Below are 24,673 nucleotides of genomic sequence, written 5' to 3' on the forward strand. Positions count from 1 at the left end.
GACTAAGAGTTAGCTTCTTCCCTCTGGCCCTTGGTTCTCCATCCTTGAAATTCATATCGAAGATCAAATTCCTTACTTCCTTTGTTACTACACTGTTTATGCTTGTGGCATTAAGATTGACCCCTTGCCTCATCTCCTTTTCTCTCATGTGGTCTTACTTCATAAGCAAGGCATAAGGTTCTTTCTTGCACCCTTTTCAGTCAGCTCCAAATTGCTGACTGAATTCGATCATGTTGGATTGAACCTTTGCTTTCGTAGCCAAGTCTCCTTCTTGTAAGCTGTTATCTATCTGTAATGGCACTGGTTCAGAGTACATAACTAAGAGTGTATTGGAAAAATCCTCTTCCCCATCTTCGCACTGTTTATGCTCTGAATTTTCTTCTGCTGTTGACAAAGTTTTCCCTGGTTTTGCAAATTTGGTTGCGCACAACCAACCTGAAGATTATTTGGTATATCTCCTATCTTTCCCATGCAAAGCTCCAAGCCCCCTTTGAAAGTGACGACATTTAAGCCCCCAAAGTCATCCTCATTTGACACAAGAATCTGATCTGTAGAAGGTTCCGTAAAAGACTTGGGATTTTGAATGGGGCCCAAATTTACTGGTTAGCACTCTAAAATCTTGGTAAAGGCTCCGATGCACTTAAAAGCTAAGTTGCGGGGACTCTTCATTTTTGATGCCGAACCCGCCTCGACACGAGATTGGGATAGGTGCGGGTGTGGGATACGTCTCGGATTCGGTCAACCAACTTCGGATACTTTGACCGGATCCATGGACAAATTTGGGGGAAAAATTGAGATTTTGATTTCTCAAAATAAAAGATAAAACCGATTTAAGACATGGGAAATGGAATCCCCATCTTGGAGAATGAAAGATTGATTTCTACCATATACATGTAAATTTTCATATAATATCTCTCAAAATTTAGAATATGTTTATAACTCTATTTTTATTATTTTGAATTTTCTTAACCAAATCCCAGCATCCGTATCCATACCCGGATTCGGACCCCCAAATCTTAAAATTTAGATTTTGCCGAATCCGACACTCGACCCGTATTGGATACCTGCACCAGAGTCCGAGCAACTTAGCAGTTAAAAGAACTCCATTATCACTAAAAACATGTGCTGAAAATTGAAAATAAACTTTGGGTTATTAACTTTTCCAGGCCCAACCCATGTGCCCACGTGCTCCAAGTAAACACCTTTACCCCTTTCCTTGTTAACATCGATATTAGCTGTATAAAGTGGTACTATTTTCTTGTCATTTCCTCGATCTATAGTGCTGACTTTCCTCTTGCATAGCTATGCTATCACCTTGTGCCCACGTGCTCCAAGTAAACACCTTTACCCCTTTCCTTGTTAACATCGATATTAGCTGTATAAAGTGGTACTATTTTCTTGTCATTTCCTCGATCTATAGTGCTGACTTTCCTCTTGCATAGCTATGCTATCACCTTTTGCCTCTGTCATCAGATTGATCCCTCGCAGAGGCCTGTCAGCTGCTTCCCTTTTTCTGAAAGTAACCAGCGCTTCCACCCAGAAAGGCTTCCCAGAAAGGAAGCCTGAAGATCAAGTCGCCCTCGGATCACCCTTGCCATGGAAAATTTTCCCTGGGACCTTTAACCCTAATTCATGCCCACCTTAAATGATTTTTTAACTCTGTTTCTTCTTCATTCTCCATGGTTGAAATGGACCAAGAAAAAGAAAGGAAGAGGTGGAAGAAAGAAAGAGGACACTCCGGGGCTAGAATATCACCAGAAGAGGGATCTCGAAAGCGCAGAACGGGCCTCTAGGGTTTATCATGGGAGAGTGCGTATTTGTTGAAGACAGAGGTCGTATAGGACGGGGGAGAGATCGGATAGAGTTACGATGACAGAGAAAGTTGAAAAAAGGGCCGCGATCATGTCGGAGAAGAGATTTTAGGAGAGAATGTTGGAAAAGGGTATTTTGGGACTTACCTTGACATCTGTGCGTGCGAGCATATAGCATTTTGTGTAATCTAGTTGACATGAGAAGTTTGTTTTTCCCTCCTGTTCTTGTTAGCTCCTATTTTCTGTTGTCATAGATTGGATTTATCTTTATCTTTGTTTGGATAATTTAATTTGTGAAGAATGCAGCATAGCAGATGAGCCTAAAGTAATAACTAGAATGCTTATGCCCTCTCTGGCAAGTGAAAACCAACTTGTAATATGTGGCTCTTAGCTTAACAACTGTTGACCCCTGTGAAAGGACCAGGCTACCAATTGAAGAGGTTTGGTTCGGGATGTCACTCTGCTGTGGAGATAAGGTATCTCTGTGAAAGAACTTGAGCATCCAATCCAAAACTTCAAAACAGTGACTGGACCAACCTAAGAGCTTTATAAATTCCTTTGGGTAGCCCTCATGCATATCATGTGGGGCAATTATATAATTCTATGTTCTCCCACACTTTTAACACGATATTAGGGTTCTCACGTCGACTTCAATGCGAATTTACCAGTCTGATAATGATCTTACAAAATGCTGGCTCTAATTATGTAAACCGCCTCATCTCAACTTAAGCTGCTAGAGAGAGTACACTTCTACTTCATAAACTATGTCTTAACACGCCCCTCACTTGTGGGTGGTCAGTTCCTTTTATTGGGCGAGGAGCAGGGGGGGCAGAGATTGAGATGCTTATTGAGTTGTTTAGATTAGGTTTTTCCCAGTGCTTTTCTCTCTTTATTTGCGGAAAACTTCCCCTACCTAATTGGAATCTGAGATAGAATCTGTCAAATCCGTAGGCTGGGAACAATTGTGAATTTTTTTCGTCGAAGATTGGTTAACATAGAGTTGTAGCTGACCAACAAGCTTGGATTTACATGTGTTTTTGGCAAAAGAATATGTTTTCGCCAAATGTGTTTCTGTTATGCCATTCCTCGCTACAGTTATACTGTAAGCACACCAGCAGTTTTTATTGATTGAGTTCCAAAGTTGGCTTCTTCTTTGGATTTATCCTCTGCATTGACAGTATGGTTCTTTTGCTATTTCCTCCTCATTTTAAACACATGTTTTTTCTTTCCTCTGCTCAAATGTCCTCTCTGTGCAAGTAGGAAAAATATATTTAAAAAAGTAATTGTTATAAAAGGTGTCTATAATTTGTTTTCTTGATAAAAATGTTCGATAGAGATTTGTTCCTTGTAGAGATATTTAGGTGTCTTTTATATTGTTAACCAAGTTCGTTTGATACTTTTCGTGATGGAATCGTTCAAAATTTGTGGCCAAGTATTATTTGTATTTAACAGATGCGTGCTCTCGGCAGATTTGATAGCAACACCTGGTAGCATTTACCTCACTAATTATCACGTAAATTTATATGCTTATGCAATAACTCATTATGTCATTGCTTACACTACCATGTAGGGTTTCCTTGCCTATTGCTAATAGAATTTAGGTTCATTGTTGCTGGGCTTGCTCATGTTTATTCGTTCATTAGTACCCGGAGCAAGAACATTGGGAGACTTTCAAGTTTCAATGCTGTTCAGATGTCCATTACTGCTCTTTTGGTTCGAGATGTACGTTTTAAACTGTGCATATGTTTTGTGCTTTGACAGAGAGCTGATGCGTCGACTGTATGGAAAGAATTCACAACTGCAGATGGTCGAAAGTAAGATTTACCTGTAAAAGCATTTTGGTTCTCTTGGCTACTGCAATATGCTTTTTAATTCTTTTTTAATGATTTCTGTATTATTGGACTTTCAGGTATTACTACAACAAAGAAACAAAGCAGTCGAAGTGGACAATGCCCGATGAACTAAAGGTTCATGAAGGAAATATTGCCTTTATCAGATATTTCTGTTTCTTCTCTATATGTTATGGAACTAATCATCAGCATGTACCATCAGTTGGCTCGTGAACTGGCTGAAAACGCTGCTGGTCAAGTAGTTCAGACTGGAACAAGCACAACTTCTGGTGTGCAAGTCAGTGAAGCTGTGACCCCAACAGAACAACCACCTGCTGTCACCCCGGTTAGCTCCACCCCTTCTTCAACGGTTTCTGGAGTTGCTTCAAGCCCTGTTCCAGTTACACCTGCTGTTTCTGATGTTAATGCTCCACCTCTGGTGGTTTCTGGATCATCAGCCATTCCTACTGTGAGCCCTGCTGTGACAAGTTCAGCTGGTGTCTCTTCCCCTGTTGTTTCAGCGAGTACAGGATCTGCTGCTCTAGCTAATGCCTATCATACACAAATGTATGGACCCTTTCATTTTCTAAAGGTGGTTTCACTTTCAATTGTCTGTCACGATTTTATGACTAAAATATCAAGATGAATCTTGACAATTTCCAGGAGTGGCATTGAAAATTTATCTCCTCAAGTTGCTAGTTCTTTTAGCGGAGCTTGTATTCAGGATATTGAGGTATGACACAACTCCTTCAGCAGTTCTATTTGATGTTTGATTGTGCTGGCATATGCATTGTCAAAAAGACTCTTTTACCTTTTCTCCCCCCTGCCGCTGCCAGTAGGGTCGGAGCTATGTGGAGCCAACAGATTTTGTCGTAAAATTGTACTGTGCTAATTGGACAAAGTCATTTTTTGAGTCATGTTGAATCCCCTCGACATAAGGAACGATTGTAGTGTAGTGAAAGGGGGTTCAGAATTGTTTTAGGTCACAAGTTCAAATCCCAATTGTGACATTCTAATATTTTTTCAAATCCCCTCGCATAAATTCCGTGCTCCAGCACTGGCTGCTAACTAGGGTTGGGAATGCTCCCACCTCTTTTGCATGAGCCCCGCCATACCTTGGAAATGCTCCCCCTCTTTGGCCAAATTGTGGATGTTTGTATTGAGATGAATTATTGTTGTCTTGTTGTTACTTGTTTAAAAACGTGATTTATAGGAGGCAAAGAAGGGCATGGCAGTTGCTGGGAAGATTAATGTGGTACCTGCAGAGGAGAAAACAGCAGATGAAGAACCTTTTCTATATGCCACTAAGCAGGTAAAATGATTGAATGTGCTCCTCAAATTATTTATTTGTTTAGTGCTTAATATTCTGCTATTACTTATTTTATATCTTTTTAGGAGGCTAAAAATGCATTCAAAGCTCTATTAGAGTCTTCTAATGTTGAATCTGATTGGACATGGGAGCAGGTTAGTCGGACATGCTATCTTAATTTAAAATCTATTAATAAACACTTTTGACTGACAGTGAACTATTATAACAGACAATGCGAGTTATAATTAATGATAAACGATATGGTGCTCTGAAAACTCTTGGTGAGCGGAAACAGGCCTTCAATGAGGTAATCACAGTGTTATTGTGTTAATAGTACCAGTTTCAAAAAAAAAAAAAAACTGTGTTTTGTGGTTGTTAAATTGTCCTCTTCCCCCCCTCCCCCCTGAAGTCTTGCTACTGCTGTTACATATGTTGGGATATGATGTATGAAGTATCAATTATGATGCTGTTAATCTGGAGTACGGATATTTAAAGGTATTACCATTTCTGATTGTTGATCTACCGTTTCTGCCCAACAGTACCTGATGCAAAGGAAGAAACAGGAGGCTGAGGAGAGGCGCCTTAGACAAAGAAAGGCAAAAGAGGAATTCACAAAGATGTTAGAGGTAAAATATGTGCTCCTTAAAGGTTCCTGATACAGTTTTCATGGTGGGTTGGTGTTCTTGCATCTACTTATGTTGTAACTTGTAAGTAACAATTTACTCGAACACTTAAAAAGTTCTCACTGACGTACTGCCAATAAAATAATCCTTCATCTTTTTCATTAGAAGAGTCCAATTTTAGTATCCTACGTATCATTTGTGATTATAGTATTGGAATGAAATGGGCCTGAATAGAATGAAAGGATACAGAGCATTTATGTAGGTAATCCTAACTGATGGGCAGAGTTGATTGAAGCATATCAGTAGCATTCTTAAAAGAGTAAAACTCGGTGTAATACAAGAAACTTAATTAATCGATACTTTGCTATAGATGAAAAAATTACCCCAAGAATTTGTTTACAACTTCTGCATCTATCATGTCAAACATCACCTTTTTTGATGAAGTCGTTTTTTTTTTTTAAGACTTTTTTATTGTCTACAACTTTGTAATAGAGTTATATCCCGGTTTGGCTTTTAACTGTTTCAGGAGTCCAAGGAACTCACTTCATCTACAAGATGGAGGTAGGTCACAGAAGCTCCTCTTTTATTTATACTTACTAACTGAAGTAACAGAAGCAGCATTGCCTCCTTTAATGATCTAGTGATATTGTAATACCAGTAAGGCAGTAACAATGTTTGAGGACGATGAACGGTTCAAGGCTGTTGAACGAGAGGCTGATCGTGAAGATCTCTTCAGGAACTACTTGGTGGATCTTCAGAAAAAGGTAAGCTGTTGCTATTCTCACTTTTGAAAATGCATGCAACATCGCTTAGATTTTTGATCTTGACATGAATCATTCGTAAAATCTGTTCAAGCTGACGACTGTATTTTTGCCCAAAAAATAAGTGAATAAGAAATAAGCAATTGAAAGATTGACCCTATGTAATTTTTGATGAACATTTTGAGGCTTGGTTAATTTCTTTGTGAATGAATTCTTTTGTATTCATCAAGATCCTACCAAGTTGCACCCTGCGTGCATCCTACACATCCTGTTCCATGAGCATTTTTAATTTGTTGTGTGCAGTTATTAATCATTAATCATGTCTTTTGTCATTATTTGGTATGTTATTCCAGGAGAGGGCAAAGGCTCAAGAGGAGTATCGACGGAATAGATTGGAGTACAAACAATTTTTGGAGACTTGTGGCTTTATCAAGGTAATTGTTACTTTTAAGCCTTTCTTCAACTCCTTTCCCCAAGGGAAGTGGATCTGGTGGTTGGAGCTTTCTATCACGTTTCCCTTTTGTCCCTTTTCTTTTTCTGAAGTTCATCCTCAATTGGTTTCTTTGGAGCCACAGGTAGATACCCAGTGGCGCAAAGTCCAAGATCTTTTGGAAGATGATGAAAGATGTTCGCGCCTTGAAAAACTTGATCGATTAGAGATTTTTCAGGTAAATTTCTTATGCAGGCAAGTTACTGGAATGGAATGCAAAGTCTAGTAAGAAAGAGGCACAACTTTTAAAAAAAATAATTCTAAAAGGAAATTCCGGAAGTTACTAGAATGGAATTGCAAAGTCTAGTAAGAGAAATACGGCATAGCTTTTTCAAATTCTTAAAAGGGGAATTCACACAAGTAATTTTAAATGTTCACGTTTCTTTTAGAGTTTTACCAATTTATGCCCTAAAGTTTCTGTTGAGGTTTTCATTTCCTCTCTATTAGCTTCTTCTTCTTGTCCTTTTTTTGGAAGGAAAAAGACACATTTTGTGATAATTAATGACCGTGATTTCTGTCTTATCTGAAGGAATACATCCGTGACCTGGAGAAGGAGGACGAAGAACAAAGAAAATTACACAAGGTTCTTTCTGATGCCTCCTTTTTGTTATTTGTGGTGGGGGGGGGGGGTATGTGGGGGAAGGCAAACCTCCTTTTCTATGCTTCATCTTAGGTGATCAACTCACTTAAGTGCATTTTTGTTAAACTTAAAGGAGCAACTGAGGCGCGCAGAGCGCAAGAACCGGGATGCATTTCGAAAGATGATGGAGGAGCATATCGCTGCAGGCACGCTTACTGCGAAAACATCTTGGCGTGATTATTGTCTGATGGTATTTCACTTTGCTATATTTCGTTGAAGTTTGTGACTATCTCATTTGAAAGTTAAAAACATTTAGAGAGGGCACACTTTTATTTATTAAATTATGTCTTCAACACGCTCCCTCATGCGCGAACCTGATTATTTTTCATGGTCCAAGCATGCGATAATGGGTGGTGGTGAACATGAACCCAAGACCTCCGTTTGCTCTGACATCACGTTGAAGTGTGCGATCATCTTGTTGATAAGCTTAAGCTGTTAGAGGGGGCATACTTTTATTTATTTAATTATGTCTTCAACACCTTAAACAATGATAAAAAAAGTTACTTTATTTTAGGCAGAATATCAAAAAACCCCCTAAACTTGGCACGGATTATTAGTTACACACCTAAACTATCTTTAGTCTTAATTACCCATCTGAACTTGGCTACTTGATAGTCTTTACCCCCCTAGATGCTGATGTGGCAAAGATCGTGGTTACACCCTCTTTTTGGTGTGTGGGGAAGCAAAAAGTTGAAAAAGAAGCTCTTAAGTTAGCTATTTTTCAACCGTTAATCGCCACATAGTCATATAATGGTTTATTTTTTCCAATTGTGTATTTCGTTTTGCTTCAGCTTAATATATAATGAAAATTTTACCTCAAATTTGCGTTCTTAAAGTTTCTTCTTTAAATGCAATGACTACTTGTTCCAAGTATTTGTTTCAACTGTGTGTTTCTTCTTTTCCAGGCCAATTTGTAAAAAAAAAAAAAACCTTGGCTCACTCTCCATTCTTTTAGGCAAATAAAATAGTTTTATCCAAAATCATGAAGTACCAACTATGTATTTCTTCTTCAGATGCAATGACTATTTACTTTGACCCGTATATACTTTTTTCGGGCCAAAATCAATAAAAAAAATATTTAACCAAAATAATTAAGTTGTAACTGTGTACTTTTTTATTTCTTCTTTAGATTCAATGACTTTATTTCATCTGTTATTTTTTTCTTTTTCGGGCCAAATTCATAAAAAAGTACTTGGTTAGAGCTCCTTTATTTTTATCGAAATAAAAAGTTTAGCAAAACAACGAAATTTCAACTTTATAATTCTTATTATATTTTATTTAGATGTAATGAGAATTTGTTTCAATAGTTTATTTCTTCTTTTCGGGCAAAGTCTGTAAAAAGAATCTGACTGAAATTTCATTACTTTTAGCCAAATAAAAAATTTTCGCCTAAAAAGTGGGGTTCTAGCCAAGTCTTTTACTAATTTGACCTGAAAAAGAAAATCTGATTTTTTTTTTTTAAAAAAAAGCCACATGGACAAAAAATCCACGTGGCAGGAGAGTGTATCCCACTCTCTTAGGATGAGATCGTGCGGGGGTAAAGGTTATCAGATTGCCAAGTTCAGGGGGGTTATTAAGACTACTGTATGTTCAGGTCCGCAACTAATAATTCGTGCCAAGTTTAGAGGGGTCTTTAGGTATTTTGCCTTTATTTTAAGAAATGTAGTCTCTATTATTGTATCATTTATTTATGCTTCTTATTAAACCCACCTTTCCCGGGGGTTGATCTGTGGAGGTGTGAAAATGTAGGTTAAAACATCTGTGGCTTATCAGGCTGTTGCATCAAATACTTCTGGTTCGACACCAAAGGATTTGTTTGAAGATGTCGCTGAAGAGTTGGAAAAACAGGTCCAATATGTCGTAGTCCCACTATTTTTGCCTTCTTTTACTATAGGTGATATAGCACTGTTTTATTATTAACCGGCAAAGAATCACTTCTTCTTTCTCAAAATTTGTTGCTGGACTCATTAGATGTAAGAGACCACTCTGTCATATGAAAAAATAGAAGTTGTACTGTCTGCGTCAGCAGTTTGTTGCGTCACTCGATGTTGCGTGGATGCATGACACATTTGCTGAGAAAATAGTTACTTCGTATGTGGCATTCAGCACTGTGTAATCTGAGTTGGGTCTCGCATATATGTGATTTATTTCTCGGAAGTATTTCATTTGCGCAATAATTTGAAGTGTGATAGTTGTTCTCTTTTCGCTAACTTCGCTTTTTGCCCTATTTAACAGTACCACGAAGAGAAGATTCGCGTAAAAGATGTAGTTAAGTCAGAAAAGGTGGGTTGGGTACTGTTAATTACTTTTCCTTGCAAATACCTGCTGGTGTATGATTTTCTGTCTGTTCCTTTTCACTATTTTTAGATCACAATCTCATCAACATGGACATTTGAAGACTTTAAAGTTGCTGTTTTGGAAGGAATTGGTTCCCCTTCCATTCATGATGTTAATCTACAGGTATTAATTTATCTTCCCCCTTAAACCTTAAAAAGGAGGTGTGTTTTCATCGTTTTTAGGATGCTTATTTCTGTAACATGATGACTGAAGGCAATTCCCTTTTTTTACATTAAGCATTCAAAACGTGTTATGTTTGGGATAGTGTATTTGGATGTACATTTGCTGTCGTTTGGAGATAGAGGTTTTAGGACCTTAGTTTTTGATTGTGGACAAGACTTTTTGTCAAATGATTGAGCCTGGTGTTAATCTTGAAACTTGATTGCTTCTAGTATTCTGTTTCAATTTTAGATGCTGATATGTGGGATTATCATATATTTTGGTGGCGTCTGAACTTTTAAGCTTTGTTTCCGTACTTGTAGGAAGCCATTTCTGCCTGTTTATAGCTGCAAACTAGGCTCTAGTTTCTTTTCAGATATTTTGTTATTCTTGAATTTCGTCCAAATATCTAACATATATCTTTTATGTGTTCCAAGTAACATGGAATATGTGGGCCATCATTTTATGGTGGTTTGTAACAGGAAATTATCATAACCTTTTTTTATAAGATAAAAATAATATAATTGGTGAATGGGAAGAAACACTCCTGTATACAAGTGGTATACTAAAGTAAAGAATGTGCAATAAATACGATTCTCTACTAAAGGCAGCCAATCTTCTATACAAGTTGGAATCTTGTTGGTGCACCCAGCAGAGACTTTCAATCAAGGGAATTCAAATATAAAGAAGTAAACACACGAAAACAAAAGGCTTGGTGGTGCTCTTGGTTGAAAGTTAAGTTATTTACCTAGAGGTTTACTGTCATAAAAAAGAAGTAAACACACGAAAAAGCCAAGGGGATTCAATATTTACTATATATATACATAAAAAGTTTCTTTGACCTTGTATATGCAGTGTAATTTATCGGCGAAGAGGGTTCATCCGAACCTCCTTGCGCCTAATCCTAGCTCCTCCCGTGGGTGCACCAAAAGAAATAAGGGACAAAGAGCCTTTCATCAAATGTAAAAAAAACGTTTTTCTATCCTTCACAAAGCTCTCCTATTTCTATCTTTCATTCAATCTACATGGGTGCTAGTGGAGTAATATCCCACTCCTTTAGTCTTCTCCTCATTTTCTAATTGTCCAGTTGAATAGCGCCGCCTTCACGGTGCGTGGTATCACCTATTGAAGTGCAAACCATTTAAAGATTTTCCACACGTGAGATACTACTTGACAATGTAATAGGAGGTGGTTCATGTCTTTACCGAACTCTTACTCATAAGAAACCAATTGGTACATGCAATTTCTCCTCTTCCTTAAGTTTTTAGTTAAAATCACTCCCCTTGCTACCAACCAAATGAAGAAACACATCAGTGTTTTTAAACCGAGCAGCGGAAAAGAAGCAACACGGGGCACTACTTTAAGCGAAAAACGAAACCTGCGCTTGATTGAAGTGAAACATAATTTTAAAAGAATCTCAGATGAACATTGCACAAAAGAATTATGAGTTGATTTTTATAATTAAACAAAAGATTAGCAGGACAAGTTGAAACTATTTTGGCCTTCTTTTTCATTATACAAACCGGAAAATAGAGAAAGAAGGAAAAAAAGCTGCAGCAATTAATCAGTTTATAAGCTGATTTTTCATAATTAAACAAAAGATTAGCAAGATAATTTGAATTCTAATATAACTTGAAACTGAAAAAGGGAATATGTCCCATTGACTTATGTGAAAAAAGGAACAAAAAGATTACCAAATTAAATTAATTAACAAACTTAAAAAAAGACAAACAAAGTAGAAGCTGCAGAAGCAACGAAACAGAAAGGAGAACCAAAAAAAAAAAAGGGGGGGTAAAAAGAAGCCGCAGCAGCGACAGAGAAGAAGCAACAAACGATGATGGAAGAAGAAGAGGCCTCAACAACAACAGAGAAGCAGAGAAACGAAGAAGAAGAAGTCGCACTGAGAATCCTACTCACAGATAAGAAGCAAGTCTTTTCTCTTCTTTTTTTTTTTCTTCTAATCAGGTCCCCACCTTTGCCTTTTTCTTCTAAAAAAAGTTGCCTTTTTAAAAAAGTAACGAAGCAATCGCTTCATCGTGTCATCGCTTATTGGATAAAAGTGCCGCTTCCTTCACTCTGCAATATCCTCAGTCCCAGGAAGCACTACAAGGTAGCTTCGTCTGGTTTCACTACTTAAAGCGGTACCCCCTAGCCTCCAAGAATCTTGACCCTCGTGTGAGGAACTTTATTCATAGAGCAGTTGGACCAAACTTTGAAGTTTGGCTACCTTCAAATCTTAGAGGTTCCTGTTAAACCTTAGGTTCGGTGAATCTCCCGATCATGCAACCTTCTCCCTTTTCTTTCTCTTTCTATCCCTTAATCTCTCTCTAAATTTTTCATCATATAAATAAACCCCTATTACCTACTTGCTCCCTATCCTTCATTGTTTTTTCCATTTACTTATGTCTCTTTTTCATACTGCTAGTCTGCTACTTCCTTTATTATTTTTCTGTTCTTTTTTTCCTTTTCTCCCTCTCTCCTACGGTTACTCCAAAAAAACAACTTTGCTCCCTTTTTCATACTTACAAATCTCTATCTTTACCTTCTAATTCTCTGCAAAAAAATGTACAATAGATGTTACTTCTATTTCATTATTTTCATCACTCATCTTTTAAATAGAGAAAAGTTACTCTCTGAAAGAGTCTATCCAAGTTTGACAGAAGCAAATAGCCGAAAATGCAAAAAGGAAAAAACTTATTTTTGTGCAATTTATCATAAAATTTTCCCTTTCACGAAGAACGCTTAAATAGTTTTTTCATTTTACATTCTTACTTCCAAAAAGGACTAATACGTCTATATTCCTTGACGCACATTTAAGATAGTTTTTTCATTTTACGTTAGTCCTTGACACACATTTAAGATAGTTTTTTCATTTTACGTTAGTCCTTGACACACATTTAAGATAGTTTTTTCATTTTACGTTAGTTCTTGACACACATTTAAGATAGTTTTTTCATTTTACATTCTTACTTCCAAAAAGGACTAATACGTCTATAGTCCTTGATGCACGGTGCTCTGTCCTTTTCTAGTACTGTGGCGATGAATGAAGCGTTTAGACTTATTAAATTTCCCAATCTCCTCGAACTCAACAATACTTTCTATTACACCTCCCCTTTCACCCTGCTCAAATACAGCGGGAAGAACGTCAAGGTGAATCTGTCTGATATCGAAGCCTTATCACCTGCATAATACTCCATATGCTCCCTCAATCACCCTTCCAAACTACCCCCTCTTATCTTCCCCTATATTATTGCCCTAATTTGACCTCTAATCCGTCTCCTCTTTAAATTATGTTCATAAAAGCTCACTATCTCTTCTTTTACCTCATCCTCCATCGGAAACACTACCTTATTCGTTATTATTGACTCAATAAAATTTCTTCTCCTATTTGCTACAACTTCCATGTGAAAGAAATTTGTGTTCAAGTCCCCTTCACCAACCATAAACCCATGATTTTGTCTCAACCAGTCTCTTCGGCTATCATCTTGAGGCTATCATCCACCTTCCACCCCACACTCTATTCATAATGCCACATGGCAGCACATTTGACAAGCGTTTTGCAAAATTAAACTTACTTTTCTTAATAAGGTGAATAATCTTATTAATAACGGTTTTTTTTTTCATATACAAGCAATGTACCAAAAAAGTGAAGGATCTAAATCATAGTTTGATTCTCTACAAACGACACAAAATTTTCAATACACATTGGAGCTTCATGGGTGCAAAGAAAAAAGAAATTTGAAATGAGAGGCTATTCGTCAAACGTACATAGTCGATCTTTGTCCCATCAAAAGATCTCCTGTTTCTTTCTATCCAAGGACCACATGAGTAGTAGTGAGCCGACATTTCGTGCAGAGATGGTGTGTTCTGTAGGGGCGAATAGATGAAAGAAGAAAAGAGGAAAATGAGGGAGCGATCTGGCACCCTCTAAATGAAAAATAAGGGGCAACAAGGACATTTACGGGCTTAATACCTAGTTTGGTTGGTCAGGATATCCTGAATTTCCCTCAGTTGATTTTTTTTTTTTCCTTAAAAGATGAGGCCTATTTTTTGTTGCGTTTGTCTACCGATGTCCTCAGTATGGTCGTTCTGATAACGTGGTAGTGTGTGTATTTACAAAGTGAAGGAATTGGCTGTTGTTATGCTGTTTGCCAAATGTATTTGTTGCTTGATGGCAGCTTATTTTTGAGGATCTAATTGAGAGAGCAAAGGAAAAGGAAGAGAAAGAAGCTAAAAAGCGTCAAAGACTTGCAAAGGATTTCACTGACAAACTTAGTACCATCAAGGCATGTCAAATATTGTGGAAAGGATCTACTGAGTTACCCTTTTTTCCTACTTCATCTTTGTATTTGTTGCTCACTTTGTGATCTGGGACCTTATAGGAAATAACTGATTCCTCTAGTTGGGAGGAGTGCAAAGAACTTGTGGAGGACAGCTCAGAATTCAGGTGACTTCTTTTTCCCATTTTAATTGCGTTATATGGGTGTTATTATTTACTAGAACTCCGTTTTTGGTTCAGCTATATGGATCATAATACCTTTTGTTAATTTCGCTACTTTCAGAGCTATTGGTGAAGAGACAATCTCAAGAGCAGTCTTTGAGGAATATGTTGCATGGTTGCAGGAAAAGGCAAAGGAAAAGGAACGTAGGCGAGAGGAGGAAAAGGTAATTCATATCATAATTTATCCCATAATTTGATTAATAGTATTATATAAATCAGTAGTATTATGTAAAAATTAATTACAAATCTAGTAGTTAATTAAAGAGTTTATAAATAATGCCCTCCATGAATACGAAATCATGTATGCTTTCTTCGTCAATTTAGCACAATCTATGCTTCTACCATCAGAGCATATTCTCAAGGGGCATCTTTGGACTTGGCAGTTGGGACAATCACGATCCCTTGTTTATCGAGCTCATATTTACAGTATCAACTATAACGAAAAGAGAAAACATAACTAAAAATCTCTGCAGTATTAGTGAATTTAGATGGGAAAGTTGCATAAATCTAGGGAAGCATGTGGAATAGAAGAAATTGGTGTTGCAACTGTCACCTTGGAGAAAGAAAGTAATCCATTCTATATAAATTAATAAAGGTGGAAGTTAGAGATCCTGAGTAGCGGGGAAAATGTTTCAATCAATTGTGTGGAAATCTAGTTGGTATGAGAAACAAGCAGAACTAAAGTGGGAGCTTGATGCAAAAGGGTGTAAAGCATAAAGCAAAACCCACGAGGAAGAATAGTGTAAATTGTACTTAATTGATATGATTTCTGAAGAAAGTATCTTGAAGGCACAGGACTTCATACTCTACTTTGAAGGGTTTCCTTCTTTGGGTATTGGAATTTCTTTTTTGGGTGGTGTACTCTCCAATATGGGTAATAAAGAATTTCACTTATCCCCCCCCCCCCCCCCCCAAAAAAAAAAAAAAAAGAAATAAAAGATAAAGGAGGGGAAGATAACAATTGTTGAGTGTAATGTGCCCAAAATCTCCTTGTAAAATCGTTTAACTCGTTATACCGGCTAACATTCAGAAAGACTCTTGATCCATACCATGATTTGGAAACTTATACTACTCCATTCTAAGTACACTGTTCCACCATTCTTCTCCTGTCTGTATCAAAACAATATTCACTTTTACTGAAAGTATTAATACATTTTGTTTAACACAGGCAACAATAATAGAGACGTACTTTTACTATTTTTATCATAATTTTTGTTTACTATATTCTCCAAAAATAGAAAACTAAGCATATTAATTGGTATTTTGCTTATGTAAATCTTTTTCTTTCATTGTCCCTTATCTTTCCCTAAGTCTGCATTGATTTTAAGAAATTTTAAGTCTTTCGATACAGCTTCCTTCCAAGTAATTTAGGTCTGCCTTGCCCCCCCTTTTACACCTTCACTCACCATGATTTCACACCTATGGACCGGTGCATCTGGTATCGACACATATATGACCAAATTATTTCAAGCGACCTCTCATTTTATCTTCAATATGTGCTACTTGCACCTTCGGGTGGGTGTTGTCATTTTTATTCTTATCTCATGTTTGTATGACCACACATTTATCTTAACATTCGCATCTTTGCGACGCTCATCTTGTGAATGTGTTGGACTTTGATGACCCAACATTCACTCCCGTATCACATTGTTGGTCTTATAATTGTTCTATGGAACTTATCCTTCATTTTGGTAGACATCCTTTTGTCATATAATGCCCCGGTAGCACTTCTCCATTTCAACCATTCGAATTTGATTCTCTGTGTAACATTTTCATCTCAAAGAGTAATCAAAAGCGAAAGACGCAAAAGAATGCCAAACTTCATTGGAACTTTGAGCACGCAAAGAGCAATTAAAGCGTGGGCTTTTAGCAAAGAAAAGCGTGAATGCAGAAAAAATAAAAAAATAGAAACATAATGCAAGAAAATGGAACTAGAAACATGAAAAATATTTATTTAGACAAAAGAATAGGAAAACTATAATTAAGCTATGTATGTTAGTGTGCCCTTAAAGACAACCTATGAGTGAAGGTGCACACACCTTAACATCTTGATATCTACACTAAAGTGCCAATTAAGCGAGGCAAAGCGCAGAACCTGGGCTTTGCTGAGCTTCAGGGCTTAAGCGCTCTTTAAACTTTATATGAGCCTTTAACAACACTACATCATCTACATTCCATTCCTTGAAGGAGCCTGGATATCTCAATTGTTTGCATGAGGCACCATAATCCCATCTAATCTCACCTCACTTTTTCTCTCTGTATGCTGATTAAACTTGAACGTGGATATATTCGGTTTTACTTTTACTTATCCTACTCTCTAGAGTGCTTCATAGTTCAAACTAAACTATAGGCATGTCAACTGTAGTTGCAAGTAGAGGTGGCAAATTAGCCCATAAAATCATTACCTGCTCAACCCGCCCAAGTTTGGGCTGGTTATTGACCCGCCCATTTATTAGCTCAGCCGTTTCAGCCAACCCATCTCAGCCCATCAAATTTGGGCTGATATTTAGCCCAGATTGATCCATGAGAAATCTTGGCAAAATATTTTTCAAAAAGACTTTTTTAAAAAAAATTTGATATGTTATATATAACCATAATAAAGAAAAATAATAATTTTATTAGGTACAGAAAAATTATAAAAGAACAAATAAAGCAATTAAAAACTTAGTAAGGGCTCGTTTGGTACAAGGGATAAGGATAAATAATCCCGGGATTATACTTGAGATGAATTTATCCCACGTTTGGTTGGGATAAAATGGTGGTATAACTAATCCAGTTATCCCGGGATTGTAGTGTTATTTTATCCCTGTGAGAGGGTGGAATAACTAATCCAAGGATAACTTATCCTGGGATAACTTGTTTCCAACCAAACGACCCCCAAGAGTTGAATGGTTTTTGACTCCCGCTTATAAGCCCATTTCAATCCAAGTAACTTTAGGCGGGGCAATAACCCGCCCAGGCGGGTCAATAACCCCCATTTATTAACTAAGCCCATTTTGACCCGCCCAAATTCACCCAATTCGCCCAGTGGCCACCTCTAGTTGCAAGGGCAAAACCTTATTTTTCTCTTGATGTTCGTTTGTGCAAAAACATTTATGTTGGATGTAAGTGTAGACCACATCTTAACAACTTTCTAATGTGAGGGGAGCAGCCCCATAGGATAATCTCACAATTTTCAACTGAGATCGGGCCCATCCTGTCGACAGCCTTGAAAAAAGACCTCTTTCTGGTCTGGTACGTTGAACCATTTTGTTCAGTGGATCACAAAAACTTAAACTTGGGAACAACTATTAAGTTCTATTCTTAATAAAGTTGGGAGCATGTATTAGATTCTAGGCCAAATACACAGACAACCCCTTGAAGTTGGCTCCTATCTTCTTGTGCATTAAATCTGCCTCTGCACAAAATCACCAGAACACAGTCAAGGTCCCCGGAGAAAATGGATACTCAGTGATGCCACTACTATATTCATATGATTCTTCAGCAAAAAAAAAAGTGGAATGCAACATCTTGGAATTCCATAACAAATTAAGAATTCAACATAGAACAATTTCCCAAAATGATAAGAAGTTAATTGGAAGGAAAAAAAAAAAGGCAAAGCAGCAAATAAGGGATATAATAAAGGTTTTATAGCCGAAAAGACACTCGTACTTGTACCATTTTGACATCTTGCACCCCATTCTTCACGGTTGTCATCCAAACACCTCAATTTATTTAAAACAAGAGTTAAAACCCCTGTGACCGTTGACCGAGCTTATGTGACATTTACAAGATTGAGCTGGACAAAATGCGTGGTGTGCACGCGTATAAAGAGCGTGGGTTGATGACTTTTTATTTAAAAAAGAAAGCTAAAACCAGAAATTAAGTTTAAAAAAAAAAGGGACCGCTCTTCAAGCCCTCGTCGCCTCCTCTCATGTTCAACCTGCTGTTGCCTCCTCTTCCACCACCACCATCACATCTGCCGCCACTGCTTTTTTCCTTTTCTTTCACCACCCTGAATCCCATCCCTCTATAAATCACTGTCAAAGAACATCAAACATCAAAAATTTTATCTCCATATTTCCAGTTTTTTTTTTTTTTTTTTTGAAAATGGTAACAGTTAATCTATATATACACAGGTATACTGCATCCAAATGTGTAGTACCCCTTCAAAAAGTTGCATCGTACAGCTTGTTCCTTACATGATCTTCCTCTTACAGTAATTCCAAAACATCAAAGATATCTTCTGTTTGTACTAAAACTACCTGTTTACACCAAAAGTAAAAAAGACTTTAAACAATTCATCTTGAACTTCTGTAGACCACACTGCTTGCTCTCAAAGCACCTCTGATTCCTTTCATTCCACACAGTCCACCATATGCATGACGGGACAATCCTCCATCTCTCCTCCTCCTTTGTTGCATTTCCATCCCTATTCCAACTGTTTAGAACTCCTTTAATGTTCCCAGGTTTCACCCACTTGATCTTCCTCAAGCTGATGAACATCTTCCATAGTTGTTCTGTCCATTTGCAATGTAAAAAGAGATGGTTGATTGTCTCATTTTGTTCCCCACATAAGAAACACCTTGAGCACAGATGGAAACCTCTTTTGTTCAAGTTGTCATGAGTCAGCATTGCTTCTGTTGCCAAAAGCCAGTTGAAACAGTTCACTTTGTATGGAACTTTTGTCCTCCAGATCATCTTCCAGGGCCAGTCATCCTCCTCCATATCTCAGCAACAGTAGCTTGTTGGAATTGACAAAGAACAAATAGATCAGGGTACAGCTGTTTCAGGGTTGTACTATCAATCCACTTATCATTCCAAAATGAAACCTTTAACCCATTCCCAACCTTACATCTGATCCTTGCTAGCATAATAGGCCACAAGTTCCTGATTGCTCTCCAAACAGTGCAACTGTATGGTATGGTTACCATGTTTGTTGTCCAGTCATCTTCCATTCCGTATTTAGCAGTGAGGACATCTTTCCAGAGCATGTTCTCTTCTATAGCAAATTTCCATAACCATTTCATCATTAGGCTTTGGTTCTGGATCTTCATGTCTCTAATACCCACTCCTCCTGTCTTCTTGCTAATTGTCAATTCTTCCCACTTTACTAGATGTATCTTTTTCTTGTCTTCAGTGCCTTGCCAGAGAAAGTTCCTTCTAAGTGTGTCAATCCTTTTAATCACATTAATAGGTGTTGGAAAGATGGACATCATGTAAGATGGTAAAGCATGTAGCACACTGCTGACCATAGTCAGTCTACCCCCAAGAGAAAGGTACTGACTTTTCCAGTTAGATAGTCTTTTCTCACATTTCTCTAAAACTCCATTCCATATCCCTTTGGATTTGCTTTTAGCTCCCAAAGGCATGCCCAAATAAATGGTTGGGAGCTCCTCCACTTTGCCTCCAAGCTTCTCAGCTAGCCTCTCCAATTCTGGCACCTCATTTATAGGATAGATGAAACTTTTCCCCCAATTGATGTGTAATCCAGAAAGTGCTTCAAAGATTATGAAAATAACCCTTAGCATTAGCATATCATTTTCCTCTGCATCACAAAATACTAAGGTGTCATGTGCATACTGTAAATGTGTGATCTCTAAATTGTTTCCATTTCCCACCTGGAATCCCCTTATCCATCCTCTCTCCTGTGCTGTGTTTAACATGTTACTCATCCCTTCCAGTGCTAGAATGAATAGGAAAGGGGATAAAGGATCTCCCTATCTCAATCCCCTTTGAGAAGGAAAGAAACCACAAGGAGTACTGTTGACCAAGATTGAGAATTTTACTGTGCTGATGCACTGTTTAATCCATCTAGTACCAAAGCCCATCTGCTCAAGCATCTTGATCAGGAAGCTCCAGTTCAAATGATCATAAGCTTTTTGGATGTCAAGTTTACATAGAATGCCGGTTTTTTACTTCTCTGCCTGGAATCCACACTCATTAGCTATAAGAATTGCATCCATAAGCTGTCTCCCTTTTATGAAAGCCATTTGCTGTCTATCCACCAGTTTGTGGATAACCTTTTTCAGTCTCTCTGCCAGTAGCTTGGCAATGATTTTGTATACTCCACCCACCTATTAAGCTAATAGGTCTGAAGTCATTGAGTTCTATTGCCCCAACCTTCTTTGGAATTAGTGCCATAAAGGTAGCATTCAAACTCCTTTCAAAATAGCCATCTGCATGAAAGTCCTGAATAGCTGCTACTAGATCAGTCCTGATGATTTCCCAACATTGAGTAAAGAAAGCCATTGTATACCCATCCGGACCTGATGCCTTATCTCTCCACATGCTTTAATGGATTCCAATATCTCTGGAGCTCCAAATGGTGCCATAAGGTAAGTGTTGTCATCTTCCTCTATCCTGGGACAGTTTCTCATATCTAATTGAGGCCTCCAATTCTCTGTCTCTGTGTAAAGCTTCTCATAGTAGGCTACTATCTCATTCTTCACTTCTATAGGGTCTTCCACAACTTCACCATCTACTCTCAGCTTATCTATTGTGTTTACTCTGCGGTGGGCATTAGCAGTTTTATGAAAAAAACTAGTGTTTCTGTCCCCCTCTTTTAGCCAGATTGCCCTGGATCTCTGTCTCCATGCAATCTTTTCATGTCTGGCTATTTCTTCAAATTCCAACTTCAATGCCATTCTAGATGCTATTTCTCCCTCCTCCAGAATTCTGTCCTCCTGTATTTCTTCCAGTTCAGCCAATTGGGCAAGCACTATTTGTTTATGGATCTTCAAGTTTCCTTGAACTGTTTTGCACCATTCCTTCAGTTTATCCTTAAGAGCTTTCAACTTTGCCACCAAAATAGTCAGGTTTCCCAATGAAAGTGAAAGATTCCCACCAGTTCTTTACTCTTTCTTTGAAACCTTCTGTTTGCAGCCACCAATTCTCAAACTTGAAATATGAACTGGTTTTCTTCCATTCCCCACATTGTAACATCAATGGGGAGTGATCAGAAGTTACCCTGTGAAGTATAGTCTGCTTGATGTTTCTAAAACTGGCATCCCATTCTTCTGATATGAGAAATCTATCTAATCTTGCTGCAATAGTATGTCTGTCTCCCATTTTCCATGTGAAATTTCCTCCTGTTAAGTCCAAATCCACCAGCTCCATGTCTATAATAAACTCAGAGAAGTCAGTCATTTTTTGTTGATTCTTCTGCAATTCTTCTTCTCTGATGGGAATCTAACTATATTAAAATCCCCACACAGGACCCAGGGACCTGGAATCAGTCCCCTTACTGCTCCCACTTCTCCCCAAGTTTCCTCTCTTGTCTGTCTGTCATTAGGAACATATACACCAGTCATTTGCCAACTGAAATCTTGATTTTTCCCAGTGAAGCTACATGAAACTGAGTACATTCCCACACAACTGATCACACCTTCCCATTCCCTTTTATCCCACATTATGACTATACCACCTCTGGTCCCACTTGCTTCTAGCTGCACATAACTGACCCATCTACTTCCCCAAACTTCCTTAACTATATCTATGATTTCCCCCTCCACCTTTGTTTCCTGTAAACAAACTACATCTGCTCTCCAGCTTTGTAAACAATCCTTGATCATACTCCTCTTCTTACTACAGTTTAACCCCCTTATGTTCCAAGATACTATATTTAACTTCATTGATTTTGATTGCCAGATATCCCCCCTGCTCCTAGTACTGTTGCTCATAAATTTAGTATCTAATTCTAATCCCTTCAATTCATTCATCCCCTCCCTTCCTCTTTGTGGTTGACTGCTCCCCTTTGTTCTCCTTCTTATTGTTGTCAATTTTCAAAAATAACTCTCTGGCCTTCTCTTCACACCCTCTGAAGCTTGCTCCAAACTCTGTACTGAGTCTGGTAATGTGCTGTTTAACCCATTCTGGAGTACTGACTTGCTTGGTAATTTCTTCCTCTGAGAGTTGGATTCTCAAAGGAACAATATCTTCTGCAATCTCTTCTGTGATTTCTTCTTGTGTGCTGAGTTGTAAGCATTCTGTTTCTCTTGCTTCCACCTGTAGCTTGTCTTCTTCCATAGCTTGCCCCTCCCAATGATCGATTTGAATGGGTTGGGTCTCTTTTTGCCCATCTCTGCTTCTCAGGTTCTGGAACATGTTGTGCGTGGTAAGCTTAGAAATATTTGCCTGTATTTCTATGCTTAGTTTATTTAAATGATGGTGGACCACGGCAAATGGGTCCACTAAGTCTCGGCCCAATCTGTTAATTCTTTTAATTTGTCCCACCACCGTCTCTAAAGGCCCTTTCCCTTTTTCCTCCAGCCCACGTGTCCCAATATTTAAAACTTCCCCACTAATCGATGTACCCACGTGGGATCCCCTTTTATACGCTGAATCTGCCCGTGAATACGACCTCTGCCCTTTATTATCCACCGGACAAAAGACCTTCTCTGCTCTCTTTCCTTCAATAGCTCTGACCGTCACCGGAATCTCGCACCATATTAGGATGGTGTATGAGAAACCGTCGCTGGACACCTCGATGACCCTCGGAACTTCCTCCCCATCCCCTTTCACCTTGATACGAGCCCAATGAAGATGGATTCCGTCAATCAATTTTGAATTTCATCTTTTTTCAGTTCCATTCTCCGGTCATAATGTGTTCCGCTACTTTCCTTGATGGGAGTTCGAAGAGAAAATGGCCATCATTCATCGCGAAGACATTAAGTCCGAACGCCGTCTTCCATGTGTTGCTTGCCCATCTCGTTCAGCGTAATAACCTCTTGTGAAGAGTTCTGGAACTTCCCAAAAATACATCTGTTTAGCAGATCTTTCTCAGAGATTGGATTTCCCCCAACTATCTTTATGTTATTATCCTTGGACTGAATCTGCGCCTTTTTTGTGTTTTCCGTCGTCCATCTGTTGCCAGTGATGACTTGTTTGAAGGATGCCCCCAAATGTTTCGTAGCTGGTCTCTGTTGCTTCTGGACTTGCACTGGCTCATTTATGAACTTAGCAATCTTATGTGCTATGTTCCCCCATCCTCCTTTGTATGTGGTCTCCGGTGTAATGATTACTAATTTGTTTTGTCCTTGAATGGCAATGAAACTTATGTATCTACCACTCTCATTGTATTTAAGAGTGCAGAAAAATTCTGAAAAATGATCCTTCAGATTCCTTCTCCCGACTACCTTGCCCTGTACTTTGGATGCTTCAATAAATACTGATATCAACCACTTTAAGACTTTAATGCTAATTTTCACTCTTCTCATTAAATTTCTGCTACGTTCCACCCATTCGTACCATGATTCTGCACCAGAATTGCATTTAGTAATATCATAAGACATAAAACCTGCATAATATACTACTGTCCCCTAATGAAGAAGAACCGACCATGGTGGCCGGAAAAAGACCCCCAGAAAAGGAAATAAATTTGAAATTACACTAAAAGCTCACTGGCCTCGAGAATCGTGCCTGGGAGCATTTTCTCTCTCTTCCTTCTGTTTTTTCACTTCTAATGAAATGATTTATCAAAAACCTCTCCAAAAACCCTTACTTCGCCATGCCTCGCTGTTAACACGGCTTCGCCTCTTCATCACATGCTGCTACTGCAGGGGCCAAAGCCAAAACTTACCCTTACTTCAAGTTCTCCCCTCTCGCGGCGGCCGTGCCTCCATGCTCGAGAAGAGATAGGCCTTTGAGAGTTGTCTTACTTTCTGAGAAGAGAGAACATAGTTATGGGGTTGGGATCCTTCTTTAGTTTTACTCCTGTGAAATTCTTTTTCATTCACATCCAAGAATCAAGAAATAGGAAGGGTATATGACTGTTTATATTCCCTATGTGATAATCTCTGGACAATGAATGACAACTACGGTGAGTTGTCAAAACAAAAATGACAACTACGGTGATGGCTATTACAATGGGTTGGGATGGTGGCTCTTACGGTGGTTGGGGTGATGACTTTTACGGTGGTGATTTTTTAATTAAGTTTATTTAAAAAGAGAAGAGAGGATAAAAAATTGTTTAATATATTACTATAAAAAGTCACATGGCAAATGATGTGGATTTGATGTGTTATCCATGCAAGCGAGGAACACACATGATTAGAGGGGTTTAAAACTCTTGTTTTAATTAAATTGAGCTGCTTGGATGACAACCCATGAAGAGTGGTGCGGGATGTCAAAACAGTACAAGTACAAGTGTCTTTTAGGCTATTCAGCCTATAATGAACACAAATTGGGAAGTACCAAGGAATTTGCAGGACTTTGACTGAAATGCACCCAGGTA

At 38.2% G+C, this 24,673-nt stretch overlaps 1 protein-coding gene across 1 annotated transcript in view; it reads left to right on the forward strand.

Moving 5' to 3' along the window:
- LOC132618486 (pre-mRNA-processing protein 40A) overlaps positions 1–24,673 on the forward strand; it is a 36,837-nt gene that overhangs the window by 8,554 nt on the left and 3,610 nt on the right. The window contains exons 8-27 of the mRNA XM_060333524.1: positions 3,573–3,625; positions 3,721–3,778; positions 3,864–4,207; positions 4,304–4,373; positions 4,854–4,952; positions 5,036–5,104; positions 5,179–5,256; positions 5,489–5,575; positions 6,099–6,133; positions 6,231–6,336; positions 6,687–6,767; positions 6,909–7,001; positions 7,353–7,406; positions 7,537–7,653; positions 9,213–9,311; positions 9,699–9,746; positions 9,831–9,923; positions 14,138–14,245; positions 14,342–14,406; positions 14,522–14,624. Of these exons, the coding sequence (XP_060189507.1) occupies positions 3,573–3,625; positions 3,721–3,778; positions 3,864–4,207; positions 4,304–4,373; positions 4,854–4,952; positions 5,036–5,104; positions 5,179–5,256; positions 5,489–5,575; positions 6,099–6,133; positions 6,231–6,336; positions 6,687–6,767; positions 6,909–7,001; positions 7,353–7,406; positions 7,537–7,653; positions 9,213–9,311; positions 9,699–9,746; positions 9,831–9,923; positions 14,138–14,245; positions 14,342–14,406; positions 14,522–14,624 (1,860 nt within the window). The remainder of the gene's footprint in view (positions 1–3,572; positions 3,626–3,720; positions 3,779–3,863; positions 4,208–4,303; positions 4,374–4,853; positions 4,953–5,035; positions 5,105–5,178; positions 5,257–5,488; positions 5,576–6,098; positions 6,134–6,230; positions 6,337–6,686; positions 6,768–6,908; positions 7,002–7,352; positions 7,407–7,536; positions 7,654–9,212; positions 9,312–9,698; positions 9,747–9,830; positions 9,924–14,137; positions 14,246–14,341; positions 14,407–14,521; positions 14,625–24,673) is intronic.

This window comes from Lycium barbarum, chromosome 11, assembly GCF_019175385.1.
Source record: "Lycium barbarum isolate Lr01 chromosome 11, ASM1917538v2, whole genome shotgun sequence".
In the NCBI taxonomy this organism is placed as follows: Eukaryota; Viridiplantae; Streptophyta; class Magnoliopsida; order Solanales; family Solanaceae; genus Lycium; species Lycium barbarum.